At 51.4% G+C, this 14,629-nt stretch overlaps 1 protein-coding gene across 3 annotated transcripts in view; it reads left to right on the top strand.

The window, feature by feature from the left end:
- Window positions 1-14,629, top strand: part of RIMS3 (regulating synaptic membrane exocytosis 3) — a 41,557-nt gene that overhangs the window by 14,018 nt on the left and 12,910 nt on the right. For 2 of the 3 annotated variants that reach the window (XM_038557734.1, XM_038557735.1), the window contains exons 2-4: window positions 1,769-1,945; window positions 7,532-7,779; window positions 13,836-13,977. In XM_038557734.1, the coding sequence (XP_038413662.1) occupies window positions 7,563-7,779; window positions 13,836-13,977 (359 nt within the window). In that variant the 5' untranslated portion in view covers window positions 1,769-1,945; window positions 7,532-7,562. Of the gene's footprint in view, window positions 1-94; window positions 117-1,768; window positions 1,946-7,531; window positions 7,780-13,835; window positions 13,978-14,629 lie in introns of those variants that run through there. The other variant, XM_038557736.1, reaches the window with a different exon arrangement.

A 14,629-nucleotide genomic window follows, 5' to 3' on the forward strand; every position in this document is an offset into this window, starting at 1 on the left:
GCCAGGAGAGTGGTACTGGGGGCTGGAGCGGGTATGAGTGTGTGTGTATTCAAGCTCACACGAGCGGCTGCTCAGAGCTGGTGTGCATGCCTCAGCCAAGGGAACCCAAGATCCAGGTAAGATACTTCCCACTTCCCTGCCCCCTGAAGGGATGGGCTCTTCCCACCTCTCTGGGCTGGGCAGAGGCCAAGGAGGGGGTGTGTGTATGAGTGTGTGTGAGTGTGTACACATATATGAGTCTGCAAATGCCAGTGACTGTCAGTGTGACTGCTTCTGTGTGCCTTTGTCTTGGGGGTGCATGTGCGTATCTGTGTACGCATGTGATTATGTCTTTACGGGTATATCATCTGTCTGGGTCTGTATGGTGTGTGGTCATACATTTGAAATTGAGTGCCCTACGTTTCTCCCTGTGTGTATATAGTGTTGTGTGTGTGAGTCTGGCTTGGGAGAGACAAAGGTCACGTAATCAGGAGGGAAGCTGGCCTGGTGCTCCGCATGCAAGCTGGGTATGCTCCCTTGGCCCAGCCTACCTCCCCCACCGTGTGCCAGCCCTGTCACCTACCCATCTTTTCCTGAGGGGGGAAAGGAAATGCTGGAAAAAAGAGAACCCTTCTCCCCTTCTGTGGATGCAGACACTGGCGTCTGGCATGGGCCCAGACTGGTATGGGAGACGTGGTGGGCAGCCTTGGTGCTGGATTAAGGTTGGGTCGGGGGTCTCAAATGCCAGACCCACATCCAGTGAGGGACCAGGAGCTGAGATGCTGGGAGAGATGAGTATAGCCTTACATGCCAGCTTCTCACCTTGGCTGAGAGGCACAGATCCCATGCCATCCCGGGCTCTGCGTAGAAGCAGCCCGGGCTGGAGTGAGAGGTGATTTTGGATTCTGAGCCTTCCCATGAAGTGGCTGCACCTGATGTGCAATCCAGACCAATAAGCATTAACACCTGTGCAGTCCTTCACAAGGCACCGGTATGAGGAGTAATAGTGGAATTGTTGCCCAACTGAACAGTTAGTACTGTACCGATGCTTATTTTGCAACATTTCATCTAAGACAGGCATTATTATCCCCACTCTAGAGATGAGGAGCAGTAGGCTTGAGGGGTTTGTTAAGGAAATTGCCCTGGGTCATACAGCTTGTTAAGTGACAGATCTAGGTTTTGAACCAAGTCTGTCTTTCTCAAAAAGACCAAAACAAAAACAACCTCTGTTTTTAATCACAGTGTTTTCCTGTTCTTCATTATCCCATCTGACACCCAGTCCAGACTGGAGAGTGCAGCTGGGTCCAGGTGGCAAGTAGACTCATCACATAGAAGAAGAGATGGAAATTCAGGGAAGCTGAATGACTTGCTTAGGGTCATATGGCTAGGGGTGGAGCCAGGAGTCCCCCCCGAACCCCACCCACCCACCCACATACACATACTGGGCAGGGACACAGACCCCATTAGTCTGGGAGGACTGAGGAAGGAAGGATAGGGTCTAGAGCTCCTTAGCACTTGGACCTCCATGTGTCCCTTATGTCTTAAAACCCTTAAAGTTGTGGAGAGGCTTCAGCAACAGCAGTTTGACATTAAGGTGCCAACAGGAAGATTAGAGGACCCAGGAGCTGGGACAATTTTACAAAGTAGGAAACAGAATCAGAGAGTTTAAATGATTGGCTCAGCATCACACAACTATCCCTAAAGTCTTTTTACTCCACAAGCTACTGGAACCTCTTAAGGACAGATGTTTTCACTAGCCCTTCCTCTAAACTTCCCTCTTTCCTTTCAGATTCTTATCACTTCATCTCCTTGTGGGACCTACCCTGACTGCCTTTGCCTCCTTTCTTGGAAACTGGTGTCTGGACAGAAGTGACCTAAAGCCTCGTGTAAATGCCCTAGGGGTGTGCTGTTGGGAGGGGCACAGCCCCCTGTGATGTGGAACACCACGCTCAGATTCATCAGTTCAGTGAGTTTGGGTTTTCTTCAAAGTGGGGAGGAAGGGCAGCCTGGGTGGCTCAGCGGTTTAGCACCGCCTTCAGCCCAGGGCATGATCCTGGAGTCCCAGGATTGAGTCCCACGTCGGGCTCCCTGCATGGAGCCTGCTTCTCCCCCTGCCTATGTCTCTCTCTCTCTCTCTCTCTCTCTCTCTCTCTCTCTCTCTCTCTGTGTCTCATGAATAAATAAATAAAATCTTAAAAAAAAAAAAAAAGTGGGGAGGAAGCACCTACCAGGTGATGTGGGATCTGAGAATTACGAGGCTTGAGTTGGAGCTTTGGTTTTGTCACCAACTTTTTGTGTGACCCTGGGTGTGTCTCTTTCCCATCCTGGGCTTTGGTTCTCACTCTGTAAAATGAAAGACTTGGGCTGGAATAGGATTGGCAAATCTATTATATTTTTAAGATTTTATTTATTTATTCACAAGAGACACACACAGAAGAGAGGCAGAGACATAGGCAGAGGGAGAAGCAGGCTCCATGCAGGGAGCCCAGGGTCTCCAGGATCACGTCCTGGGCTGAAGGCGGCGCTAAACTGCTAAGCCACCTGGGCTGCCCAGCAAATCTATTTTATTTTATTTATTTGTTTATTTATTTATTTTTGCAAATCTACTTTAAATCATGAGCCAATTCTCACCAGTTGGTACTAGAGCTATGTTGAGAGGGATTCTGAGGTTAAATCTGGCCTTGATGGGAAAGAGATGGATTAGTGATGTCTACTGTGGGGGGACCTTCCAGTCTATCACCCTCTGACAGATTTCTTGGTTTCTTCTGTTAGAAGAAGGGTGGGTAGCTAGGTTTATCTTGGGCTTTCAGATGGCCTCATTGACTTTCAAAAAAGGCTTATGATCTGGTTAGACACATGGTCAAAGGGACCAAGGGGCCTGGGTAGCCCGGCAGAGCCCTGAGACCCCTATTGTTAGGATTCAAGAGATGGTTCAGAGGGCTAGGGTACTGAGACTCCAGGGTAGAGGCCAAATATCCACACCTGGAAAGAAAACAGTAGCTTCCTTCCTTGAGGACCTTGGAGGGTCTCTGCTGGCATGGAGCTTTGGCAGGAGTTGGAATAGTAGTCCTTGTCCCAGGAGAGGAAATCTGAGCCATAGTAGTAGATGCTGCTGTGGCAGTAGATGGGAGTCATCGAGAGAACTCTAGAGTGAGGTCCCCATGACCTGGTGAGGAAGTGTTCCCTTTCTTGGGGAGCCATGAACTGGGCTGGCAAAGGGACAGCCATGCTCAGAGGCAGAGAATTATTGAGGTGACTTCTGTAGGAAGGAGGTAGTTCATTTAACAATCCTTCAGAGCTACCAGTCTATGAGGTGCTGGGTTCTGTGCTGGCCGCTCCCCACTCCCCCATTTCTGCCTGCTGCTCCTTTCCCATCTCTATAGTGTCATGGCTCAGGAGTCACTGTGAGTAGAACTTCCTCCTCATAGTGACCAGGTGGCCAGCTCTGTCTCTTTGTCTTTTTTTTTTTTTTTTTAAGATTTTATTTATTTATTCAGGAGAGACACACGGAGAGAACTAGAGACACAGGCAGAGAGAGAAGCAGGCTCCCTGCAGGGAGCCCGATGCGGGCCTCGATCCCAGGACCCCAGGATCACACCCTGAGCTGAAGGCAGACACTCAACCACTGAGCCAGATGTCCCTCTGTCTCTTTGTCTTAACTCCTCTGGAGCTAGGCCAGCTGTCAGAGAAGCAACTGGAGCCCCAATTCTGAGCCTGCCAATGCAGTATATGTTCACAGGCTCTGCTGTCTAGTTAAAGGGCTTCTAGAGATCACCTAATGCAACTTCTTTGTTTTACACACACACACACAGGTAAGGAAACCAAGGTCCAGAGAAAGTGACACAAGGAGTCTGTATACATTTTAATCCCACTTCCTGATTCTTACTTCTCTCACGCCACCCAATCCAGCACTCTTGTACTAGGGGTCAGGCCTCAAGACCTTGGGTCCACTTTTCCTGTCCCCTTGGGGGTGGCCTATCTGGCAGGACCCTCTGAAGCATTCATCAGCTCACCAGGCCCTCTGGGTGATCCCTGGGTGGTTAAAGACGAGAAAGTGGCTCCAGATGGTGCTGAGTTCCTGATGTCAAACCATCTGCTTGTCAATGTCATTCATTATTCATGAGGAAACATGAGCCCCTGGGTTGGCGGGGTCAGGAATTTTGTCCCATGCCTTCCTCCCTGCTCAGCTTTGGGAGTGGTACTCTTGAGCTTCCTGTAGGCTTCGCTGGGGAAGCACTTGCTTCTCCAGCTGTGGTCTGGGTAGGGTTCCTTCTGCCCCTCACATGCTCATGCCAGCTGTGAAAACCTGAGCCAGAGAGGTTTTTCTCATCAGAGATCTTTTTTTTTTTTTTTTTTTTTTTCAGGGTTTCCAAAGAACCAGAGACTCAGGGCAAAGGCTGAATGGGAGGGATGGGCCCACACCTTTGAGTGAGCTCTGGGTTGGAGGGGCAGGAGCTGCTGAGTCTGTCTACATCCTTTTTTTTTTTTTTTTTTTTTTTTAAGATTTTCTTTATTTTGAGAGAGAGAACACATGTGAACCTGCAAGAGTGCGCAAGTAGGGGGACGGGCAGAGGAAGAGAGAATCTCAAGCAGACTCCCTGCTGAGGTGGGAGCCTGAGAACTCGGGGCTCCATCCCATGACTCTGAGATATGACCTAAGGCAAAACCCAGAGTAGGATGCTTAACCAACTGAGCCACCTAGGTGCTCCTATGTCTGCATCTTCTTGGGAAAAGGAGACCTAGGTGTGAGTCCAGGTGCTACAATTTCTTAGCTGAGTAGGATGGGTAAGGCCTTGACTTTTCAGAGACTCAAGTTTCTCATCCTGAGACATAGAGATTATGTGGCATAGAGATTACCACGCACTTAGTAGAAATACTTTAAAGAGCAAATTAGGCTCATGTTGTAAGCCCTCTCCCACCACCCACCAAAACACCATGCAGATACCAAAAAAAACCCACACAAACTGGCACCAGAATTGGAAACTAAAGAGAAGAGATCATCATAGGCCCAAGTCCAGGGGGACTTTCCATTAGCTGCAAGGTTAATGGGGGATAGATAAAGAAATATAATACGGGGCTCTGCATACATCACAGGGTGAGTGAAAACGGTCCAGACGACCACAAAGGAGGGAGAACACAGCTTTGACTCATCCCCACTGTCAGCCCCAATTTGCCTGGTTGGCAGGAGCCACGCTGACCAGGAGGCTAAGTGGCTACCATTCACAGCTCTCTGGGGACTGAATCCTCTAGAGTGGCCCCTTCCCTTCTCCCTCATTCTTCTCCACCCACCCACACACTTCAACTATGTCCTTTTAGAAAGTCAGATTCCCTCAGGGTGACAGGCCTGAGGGCAGAGGGTTAAGCAGAGTGACCTGAGCCCTGGGATCAGGAGCTGACCTGGGAAGAGCTCTGTAGGCAGAGACAGAGCTGGGAAGGGCTGTAGGCAGAGCCCGCAGGATCAGCTGCTTTTCCTATACTCTGAGCAGAGGACACCCACTGCTGCATTGGACTTTCAGCCAAGTTGTAGAGGCCGACAGCTGGAGATCCCATCTCTGTGCAGAACCGAGCTATGGATGCCTGCTGCCCCGCTCCCGCAGAGTGGCTCCCAGTGCCCTCTGTCTTCCTAGCCCTCATCAGAACTGTCTGATTTAATATTTAATTACATAATCAGTTATTTACTATCTGCCTCTCCTCCTGGACTGGAGGCTCTGGGAGGGCAGGACCAAGTCAGCCTGGCTCACTGCTGTATCCTTGGCACTCAGCATAGGCCTTGGAACTTTAAGAGCGTAAATATTTGTTGAATGTAGCTTTGGAAAGGAATTTGGCAATATTTTCCAAGAATCAAAGAAATGTTTATATCCTCGGTATCAGTTGGGACGCTTTTGGATGTAACAGAGAACACTTGATTCAAACTGGCTTAGCACATTATCTCCCATAACTGGAAGGGCAGAGAAAGGCAGGCTCCTGGGTGGCCTGAGGTCCTTTCTGTTGCTGTGCTGCACTCATCGACACTGGCTTCCTCCTGGACCTGGTGCTCTCTAGGGGGAAGGGTCTTGAGGGAAGAACTGGGGCAGGGGAGAGGGAGACCCTACCTCTCTGGTAAGCATGGAATCCAAACCTCCCCCCCCCACCCCTTAAGTCAGATCTGGCCAACTTAGTCATATGCCTGCCCTCGGACCAGTAGTACGTACGAAGGTGAGTGCCACTCACGGATTGGCTTGAACTAATCCAGATCAGCCTCTGAAATGGGATGGGGTGGTACCCAACAAAACCAACCCTCTGTCAGGAAGCAGGGAGGGAGAGTGGACGTTGGAGACGCTCCCAGCAGTATCCACACCCAGCCCCCTCACTCTGTTTCTGGGAATCAATCCTAAGGAAATAAGCGGATCCAGGCAGCATAGAAAGATGTTTATAGCAGCGTTGTTTAAAAGGCAGGAGAGAGGGGAAGAAGTCAGACCTGATCTAAGGGGTCACTGTATTGAAGTAGTTAAGTCAATTATGCTCCCTCTATACAGTGGAATATTCTAGTGGTATTGAAATGTTAATACCATATGTTAAAACATGTTAATGACTTTGGGAAACGCTTGCGATATGATGTTAAATGAAAAATACCGGGGTGTAAAATTGTATTGGCAGTATGAGTTCCATTTTTTTAAAGATTTTATTTATTTGAGAGAGAAAGAAAGTGAAAGAGAGAGAGAGAGAGAGAGAGAAAGCACAAGCAGGGGGAGGTGCAGAGGGAGAAGCAGAGTCCCAGCCACATGCGGGGCTCCCACACATCCACAGCCCAATGCAGGGCTCCGATCCCAAGACCCTGGGATCATGGCCAGAGCCGAAGGCACATACTTAGCCACTGAGCCACCCAGGTGCCCTGAGTTCATTTTTAAAAATGCATAAGAAAGACCCTGGGAAGGAATGGGGTAAAACACCTCCAGTGGCTGCCGCTCTGTGGTGCGCTTAAGAGTGACTTGTGCCTCCTTCCTTAGACTTCTCTGTGCTCCCCCTTAGCGGGAGGTCCCCTTCCATAGTCCCCGCAGACTGGGGCCAGTTTTGCTCTCCCTGTTCTTATTATTGGCTCTGAAAGTAATCACACCTGCTAAATATTTACTCCATGCCTGACACCGTTCTAGGCGCCTTCATTCACATGCTCTAATTTAATCCTTACGACAGTCCTATGAGGTAAGTGCTTTTATTTCTCATTTTGCTGAAGTGTTCACTGAAACCCCAAGGTGCTTGGTCACAAGATCACACAGCCAGTGTGTAGAGGCCTTTAGAATTCAAGAGGGGGTTGTATGACTCCACAGCCTCTGCCTTCACTGCCAAACCAGGTCACTTGCCAGGACAGCCGTGTGCTAATAAGAATATTCTGTTCCATTTATTGAGCCAGACCCTGTGTACGCTCTTGACATTTATTTATTTACTCGATCGCTACAGCGTCAGGGAGGCCAAGTGACTCACCCAGGGTCACACAGCTTGGTGGAAGCGGTGGGCTGCAGGATAGTGGCCCCAGGGCCTGAAGGGGGACCCCATTGTCTCCCGCCCTCCCCCACAGGGTTGCCTGACGCCTTGCCTCCCCTCGGACCATGTTTAACGGGGAGCCGGGTCCGGCCTCGGCCGCGGCCTCCAGGAATGTGGTCCGGAGCTCCAGCATCAGCGGTGAAATCTGTGGCTCCCAGCAGGCTGGGGGTGGCCCCGGGACCACCACAGCCAAGAAGCGGCGCAGCAGCCTTGGAGCGAAGATGGTGGCCATCGTGGGCCTGACCCAGTGGAGCAAGAGCACACTCCAGCTCCCCCAGTCCGGTGAGAGGGCCGCGACGCGCAGGGCCTGGGTTGGGGCCCCTTGCAATGACAGGGCACCCAGGGAATGTCCTCACACCCACCAATATCCATATAGCACTTACTGTACACCCAAGTACTGAGCCTGGGACACATCCTGACTCACTGAATCCCCGCAAACTCCACAAGGCAGGTGCTAAAGCACAGAGAAGGCAACTGAGCTGCCCCAAACTACAGAGCTGGTGGGTTAGTGAAGCCTGAACTCAAACCCCAACAGCCGGGCTTCTGGGGTCGCACTCCTAAACTTTACGCTGCGCTACCTCCACGCACAGACTTACACATTCATCATCAATCATGTATTTATTGAAAGATTTATTTATTTATTTATTTGAGAGAGAGAGACAGAGAGAGCATGAGCAGGGAGGAGGGGCAGAGGGAGGAGCAGACTCCATTCTGAGCGGGGAGCCACGTGGGGCTTGATCTCAGGACCCTTGGGATCATGACCTGAGCTGAAGGCAGAGGCCTAACTGACTGAGCTACCCAAGTGCCCCTCATCAATCATCTATTAAACAGCCATCATATTCCTGACACCATGCTAAGTGACACAGCTTCCTAAACACACATCCACAGGATTCAGTCGCACCTGTGTTTTCTGAGTTTCCTGAGTACAAATGGCCACACGAATGTCATTACAGGTGTACATTACAAGTCACAGGACACACACACACACACACACACATTTTGCGTAGTCATAGAGATAGTGTGCTCAATTGCTCAGGAAGCCATCCCTACTGCCAGGAAAGCATATTACGGTCATTCCCACTGTTTGTGGTCACAATAAAGCCAGTTGTGCACGTCACACAAGCACAGCCCTCTGAGTACTAATGCACAGACCCAGATCATAGAGACATAGTTACACACATGCATACACAGCAGCCCGTGATCACAGAAACGCATTGCACGTGTATATGCACAATCTCATGAAGCCACATTCACACCCACTTTAACAGCTACATCCTGAAAAATACATTCTCTCAGACACCTAGTTTTAGAATCCTAGTTATGCCCAGACCGGCGGTGGGGGGGGGGGGGTCACCTACTTTGTCACACACAGTCACATTGGACCCCACATCACAGAGGAGCCAGCCCTCCCCTCCAAGACCTCCTCACTTTGTGGCATCAGCCCAGACACCAGCTGGTTTTGTTTTAAAATCTCTTCCTGCTTATTTTGTTCAGTGTAACAACTTCCCCAGGAAACCTTCAAATAGGGCAGCTGGATGGGGGTGGTGAGGGGGCGGGGGCTCCGGAGGATCCAGAGAGAATGCTCATCAAGACTCCCAGTTGGGGCTGAGGGTGGGAGACTTTTCCAGGCCTTAAAATAGATTTTTACAAAGCCCTTCACAGGAGCACGTGGGATGGTCTTTTCCAGCAATCAAGCTGCGATGTGGTTTCTGGCTCAGGGAGATGCTAGATGGGGAGGGGGCTTGAGGTTATCCATGCCCCAGGATGGGCATGGCCTCTGTGAGCATGCAATATAGGCTTGCACTAGGGAGTCAGGGAGATGGGGATCCAGGAGTCGGGTTTGTAAAGGACAAAGGGGTGGGATTAAGGTCAGGGGATTAAGATTAGGTTGAGGAGGTATTGGGCCCCAAGAGTGTGGCTTCAGGAGACCAAGCCCTGCTGATCTCCAGCTGAATGCACCTGATGCAGCTTCAGACCCAAGGGCCTCCTCATGTCCAAGAAATTTGGACAGACGGTCATCCAAGGGCAGGGCCGGGGCCTGAGTCACTGGGAGACCTTCTGGTGGTCTGCCTGGGGCTATTCACCTACCCAGACTCCACAGTCAATGGGCAGGGATTGGAATAGATGCCAAGACCTCAAGCCTCCACGGGGGATGGATGACGACAGGGCTTCTGGATCACTTGTCTCTGTCGTATGCAAGGGTGCAGCTGGAGGCCTGGAGCCTGAGCCAGGTGGATGGCCCAGATGCCCTTTTAACTGAAAGTCTCTGTGAATAATCCAATCTTTCGATGTGAGAGCAGGGAGGGCCCCCTTGGGATCATCTAGTCTGATTTACTCATTTTGTTGATGAAGCATTGGAGCCTGGAGAGGAGAAGGTATTTTCCTGGAGAACAACTTGAAATTGGCCTTCAGAGCCACACCCTGTCATTTGCTAGTTGGATGATGCGGGCAAGTGACTTCATTCCTCTGAGCCTGCTTCCTTGATTGTAAGGGCAAGATACCTGCCCTTCAGCATTGTCCAGGGAATTACAGGAGACAGGGTATGCAAAGCCACCCACCCTCTTGCCTGGCACATAGTAGATACTTGGTAAATTGTTGGTGTTATTATTGGCCATGGTTACGCAGTAGGACCAAACAAGAAATGAGTTCTCTAGCCCCCACAGCTCTGCCCCTTGCTTGTGGCATACTCCTCTCCCATCTATAATTCTTTCTCCCCAGCTTTGAGGATGCCAGTGTCCCAGCTTGGAGCCCCATCCTGGGTAGGAGAGTCTGGCCCCAGAGGGATGTACGGGCTGACTTGTCATGGGCAGTGGCCCTGGAGACTCTGTTCTGGGCACAGATCCTAGCAGGGTACTCCTACTGCCCCCAGATGGGATAGCTCATTCCCTGCAAGGCTGGGCTGCGTGAAGTGGGGAAGAACTCCTCTTCTGGACCCAGTCTTGTGAGCTCTAGGTCTGCCCCTCTAGGGGCTTCCCTCCCCCTGATCTGTCCATACTCCGCATTGGCTCCAGCTCTGCCCTTCTCTTCCTCTTTGTTTCAAAGCCTCTGTTTTTTTTTTTTTTTAAGATTTTATTTATTTTTATTCATGAGAATACACAGAGAGGAGAGAGAGAGGCAGAGACACAGGCAGAGGGAGAAGCAGGCTCCATGTAGGGAGCCCGACATGGGACTCGATCCCAGGTCTCCAGGATCAGGCCCTGGGCTGAAGGTAGCGCTAAACCGCTGAGCCATCAGGGCTGCCCTCAAAGCCTCTGTTTTAGTTTAGGTCCCATGATATCTCACCTGGACTATTGCCCCAGCCTCCTCTCTAGTTCCCCTGCCCTTTCCTCTTTATTCCTCACATTTTCCTCAAATGGCCTTCCAGAAACTCATCCTGAAACTTTAGAGTTTAGTTCTGGTTCTGTAACTCCCCCATGGGACCTTGGGAAAGTCACATTCCCACTGGGTCTCAATTTCCTCTTCTGTAAAATGGAGCTATAAAAACTACCTCCCAGCTTCCTTCTATTTTTTAAAGGTTTTATTTATTTATTCATGACACACACACAGAGAGAGAGAGAGAGAGAGAGAGAGAGGCAGAGACACAGGCAGAGGGAGAAGCAGGCTCCATGCAGGGAGCCCGACATGGGACTCGATCCCGGGTCTCCAGGATCACACCCTGAAGTGTGTGAAGGCGCTAAACCTGAAGGCGGTGCTAAACCACTGAGCCACCCAGGCTGCCCTCCCAGCTTCCTTCTAGATCTAACATTCTCTAAGTTGTAGGAGCAAAGGTGAGGGGAGGAGCAGAGCTTTGGAGTCCCAGGACATAGGTGGTTCTGACCTGGCCTTAGGCTGGGTCTACTCAGGGCCACCCTGGGCCATTCCAGCCTCTGCCCGAATGGAGCTTCCCTTTTCAGTACCAGGGACAGCAGCTCTTCCCACCTGGGCTCTGGAGAGGAGAGGGCTCAGGATGTTCCAGGAGATGCCATGGGGGGTGCTGCTGAAGGCTTTGCCTCTCCCTTGCACGTGGTGGGACAGATGGGTTGGTTCCTGGAGTCTTTCAGTCTCCAGGCACCACAGAATTATTGTAAGCAACTTGGCCCAGTTCTCTAGAGAGAAAAACAGAGACTACATAAAGTTACTCCCCAGATCAACAGAGTTCAGACTGGACAAGTATGAAACCAGTAGATGAATTTTCTCCGAGGTTGCAAGAATGTTCTCCCTATCCAGAAGACATGAAACTTAATCTCTGCTGAATCACCTCTCAAACCAATGTGGACTTGATGTAGAGTAGTGAAAAGTAGACTGTCAGTAGACCAGGAGAATGTGGGCCTGGAGTCTGGCTCCAGCCCTATGAGTATGTGGCCACCTCGTTCCCCAATGGCAGCAGGAGGCTAGCGAAATGTCTCTAACACTTCAGGATTCTGTGACACCCCTACCCAGGGGCTCACAATGGGTTGGGTGGGTCAAAGAAGGTAAATTTTCTCCCAGGTGGGTCTGAAGAGGGGGGTATTGGGGCCATGGTGTGGTGAAGCTGTGGCCTCAGCTCAGGGTATGTGTTGTGGGGAGAGGAGCTATGAGGAGAGAGGGTGACATGCAGCTCCCACAGACCCATCTGTCTCCTAACTGGGTTAGAGGGGATGTGGCAGTTAGGATCCAGGGCCAGGGCAAGTCCCCTACACCTACCATCATTGCCCAGTCCTCTGTGTGGTAGGTCACATACCATTTGTGAGTTTGTATCTCTGTGTGTGATTGAGTGGAGGGGTTCAATCCAGGGGTTATGCTGTGACAGTCACATGTATGCGGCAGAGTGTGTGGTGTGTATGGATGACTAAGACCTGGCAGGACTGTTCGTGACTGTGCCCGCTCTGTGAACCTACATGACCTGACTTGTGAGACCACTGTCCTCATATGTGATTGTTTGCACTCTGCTTGTGTGAAAGAAATACATATGAGCCAAAGTGACTGTATGTGTGCATGAGAGAGAGAGGCACAGAAGGTCAGTGGTCTCATTGACTTGTGGATAGTAGCCATTCCAATATCCCAGAAGCTGGGCTGGTTTCAGAGAAGACCTTCCTCCTCACCACCAGCCCATCCCCCCTCCCAGTCCCCCCATCGCATCGCCTAGTGATGCCAGCCCTCTCAGCCTTCCCTCCCCCATTGGGACTTCCTGAAACGTAAGTAGGGTGAAGCAGGACTGGCCTTTTGAATAACCATCCCCCCCAACCCCTCATTGGGTGTGGCCTAGACAGGAGATTGCCAGCATAACCAGCTCCCCACTCCCCACTGCTTTTGGAGGCTATGCTGTTGGCCCCACTCCCAGCGTTCCTATCCCCATTGGCAATTCCACTCTGAATTTGCCCAGGTCTCTAACCAGTGACAGCAAATGGCCTCCTTTGGTGCAGTCCTTATCTGAATGCTGCTTCCCTCTCTATCAAACTCTTGGGGTGCTTCAGCAAGGGAAGGCCCTGCAGACCTTCAACCTGTCTTCTACTCCCCCCGCCCCCAGGAGGAGAGGGTGTCTAGAGGGACCTCACTGCAATGCTGAGGAGGTTGCCATGGAAACCCAGGCAGGATGGTGTGCTGCTAGGAGAGGCAGAGTGCCCCATGTTCCCTGCAAGGCTCAAGAGGGGGGCTGGGGTGAGGGTGGAAGGCCCTCCAAAAAAGAGGTACAGAGACACGGAGTGAGCTCTCACCATGTGGCTCCTGGGGTTCTTCTGCAGAGCTTTCTCTCAAAGCCAAGGTCACTTCAGGTCAACCTAGTGGTCCCTCTCAGTCTTGCTTCCCTAATGGCCTCTCCACCCCTCCACACACATCCCCCTCCACATTCAGACACACCTTGAGAATGCGGGTTAGTGTGAGAATGGCCAAGCTTTCCATGGGGATTTTTATAGGGCCTATAAAATATCACAGAGAGTGGAGTATGAGATCCGGGTGTGATAGGGTTCATGCGGGTCCCAGGAAGGAGGAAAGCAAATCTGGGAATGCCAGAGAAAGCAAACTTTCCAGAAGAAAAAGGAACACCTAACCATTTGGGGCAAAGGCTAGAACTGAATTGGGAAGGTGGCCACCAGCGAGCCTGGCAGGGTGAGGGTGAGCACTGCAGGCCTGGGTTCCACCTGCTGACTCCCCACCCCACAGCCGCACCATCCCGATTCTGCCTCCAGCCATCCTAGTCTCCTTTGTCCCTGTCACTGCCCCGAGTAGGGTCAGGAGTCAGGCTGCAGGCCGGCTCAGGAAGGCCCCTGCCTCCAATCAGAGGCAGTCCTGCCCCCTCCCAAGAGGTGACCTTGGCAGCCCTCTCACCGAAGCCTCCTCAGTGAACTGACCTTGTCCCCTTTCTATGTCTTTGGGGGTCACAGAAGGGGCCACCAAGAAGCTGCGCAGCAACATCCGGCGGAGCACAGAGACAGGAATCGCAGTGGAGATGCGGAGTCGGGTCACACGCCAGGGAAGCCGGGAGTCCACGGATGGGAGCACCAACAGCAACAGCTCCGAGGGCACGTGCGTGCAGCCCACCCCCACTGCTCCCACCCTCCCGCGTGGCCCTCTAGTCACAGAGGGGGGGAAAGTGTGGGGAAATCCTCTGGCTGGGCTTCCATCTGGATGTCTGGGTTCCTCTGCATCCCTCCCTTCCCTGGACACCCACCGCCTGGGCCTCAGTCTTCTTGTTCCTGGCTGCTTGCTTCCCATCCGCACACGCCAGCGGCCCCGGGGGCAGTGCATCCCCTCTATGTTGCACACCTCCCCACCCCTGACCCTGCCCTAGCACCTGCACACTGCCCTGCTCCAGAGGAAAATGTGGACCTAAAATCCTTTTCGATCTGAAACCATTGTTACGGCTCAGATGAATGAAGTTCTCACAAGTGGTCTTGCATGGAGCTTATAGGAGGAGGTTGGACTAGATCAGTGTTTTTCAAACTGTGGTTGATGACTCAGGCAGGAAGTAAAATCAGTTTAGTGGGTCAAAACCAGCATTAGGGAAAGAAATAGAAATTTCAGACATATCCTGTGGAGTGACAATGCATTACCTTGTGAACTTTCGGTTTTTTAATAGATGGATGCACAGAGGTCTCTGATGGTAAATTTATTTTTTCCATCGCATGGAGGCTGCAGTCAAAAATGCGGAAGTCACTAGATTTAGATATTCCCTTGG

The sequence above is a fragment of the Canis lupus genome, chromosome 15 (assembly GCF_011100685.1).
Source record: "Canis lupus familiaris isolate Mischka breed German Shepherd chromosome 15, alternate assembly UU_Cfam_GSD_1.0, whole genome shotgun sequence".
Taxonomy (NCBI): Eukaryota; Metazoa; Chordata; class Mammalia; order Carnivora; family Canidae; genus Canis; species Canis lupus.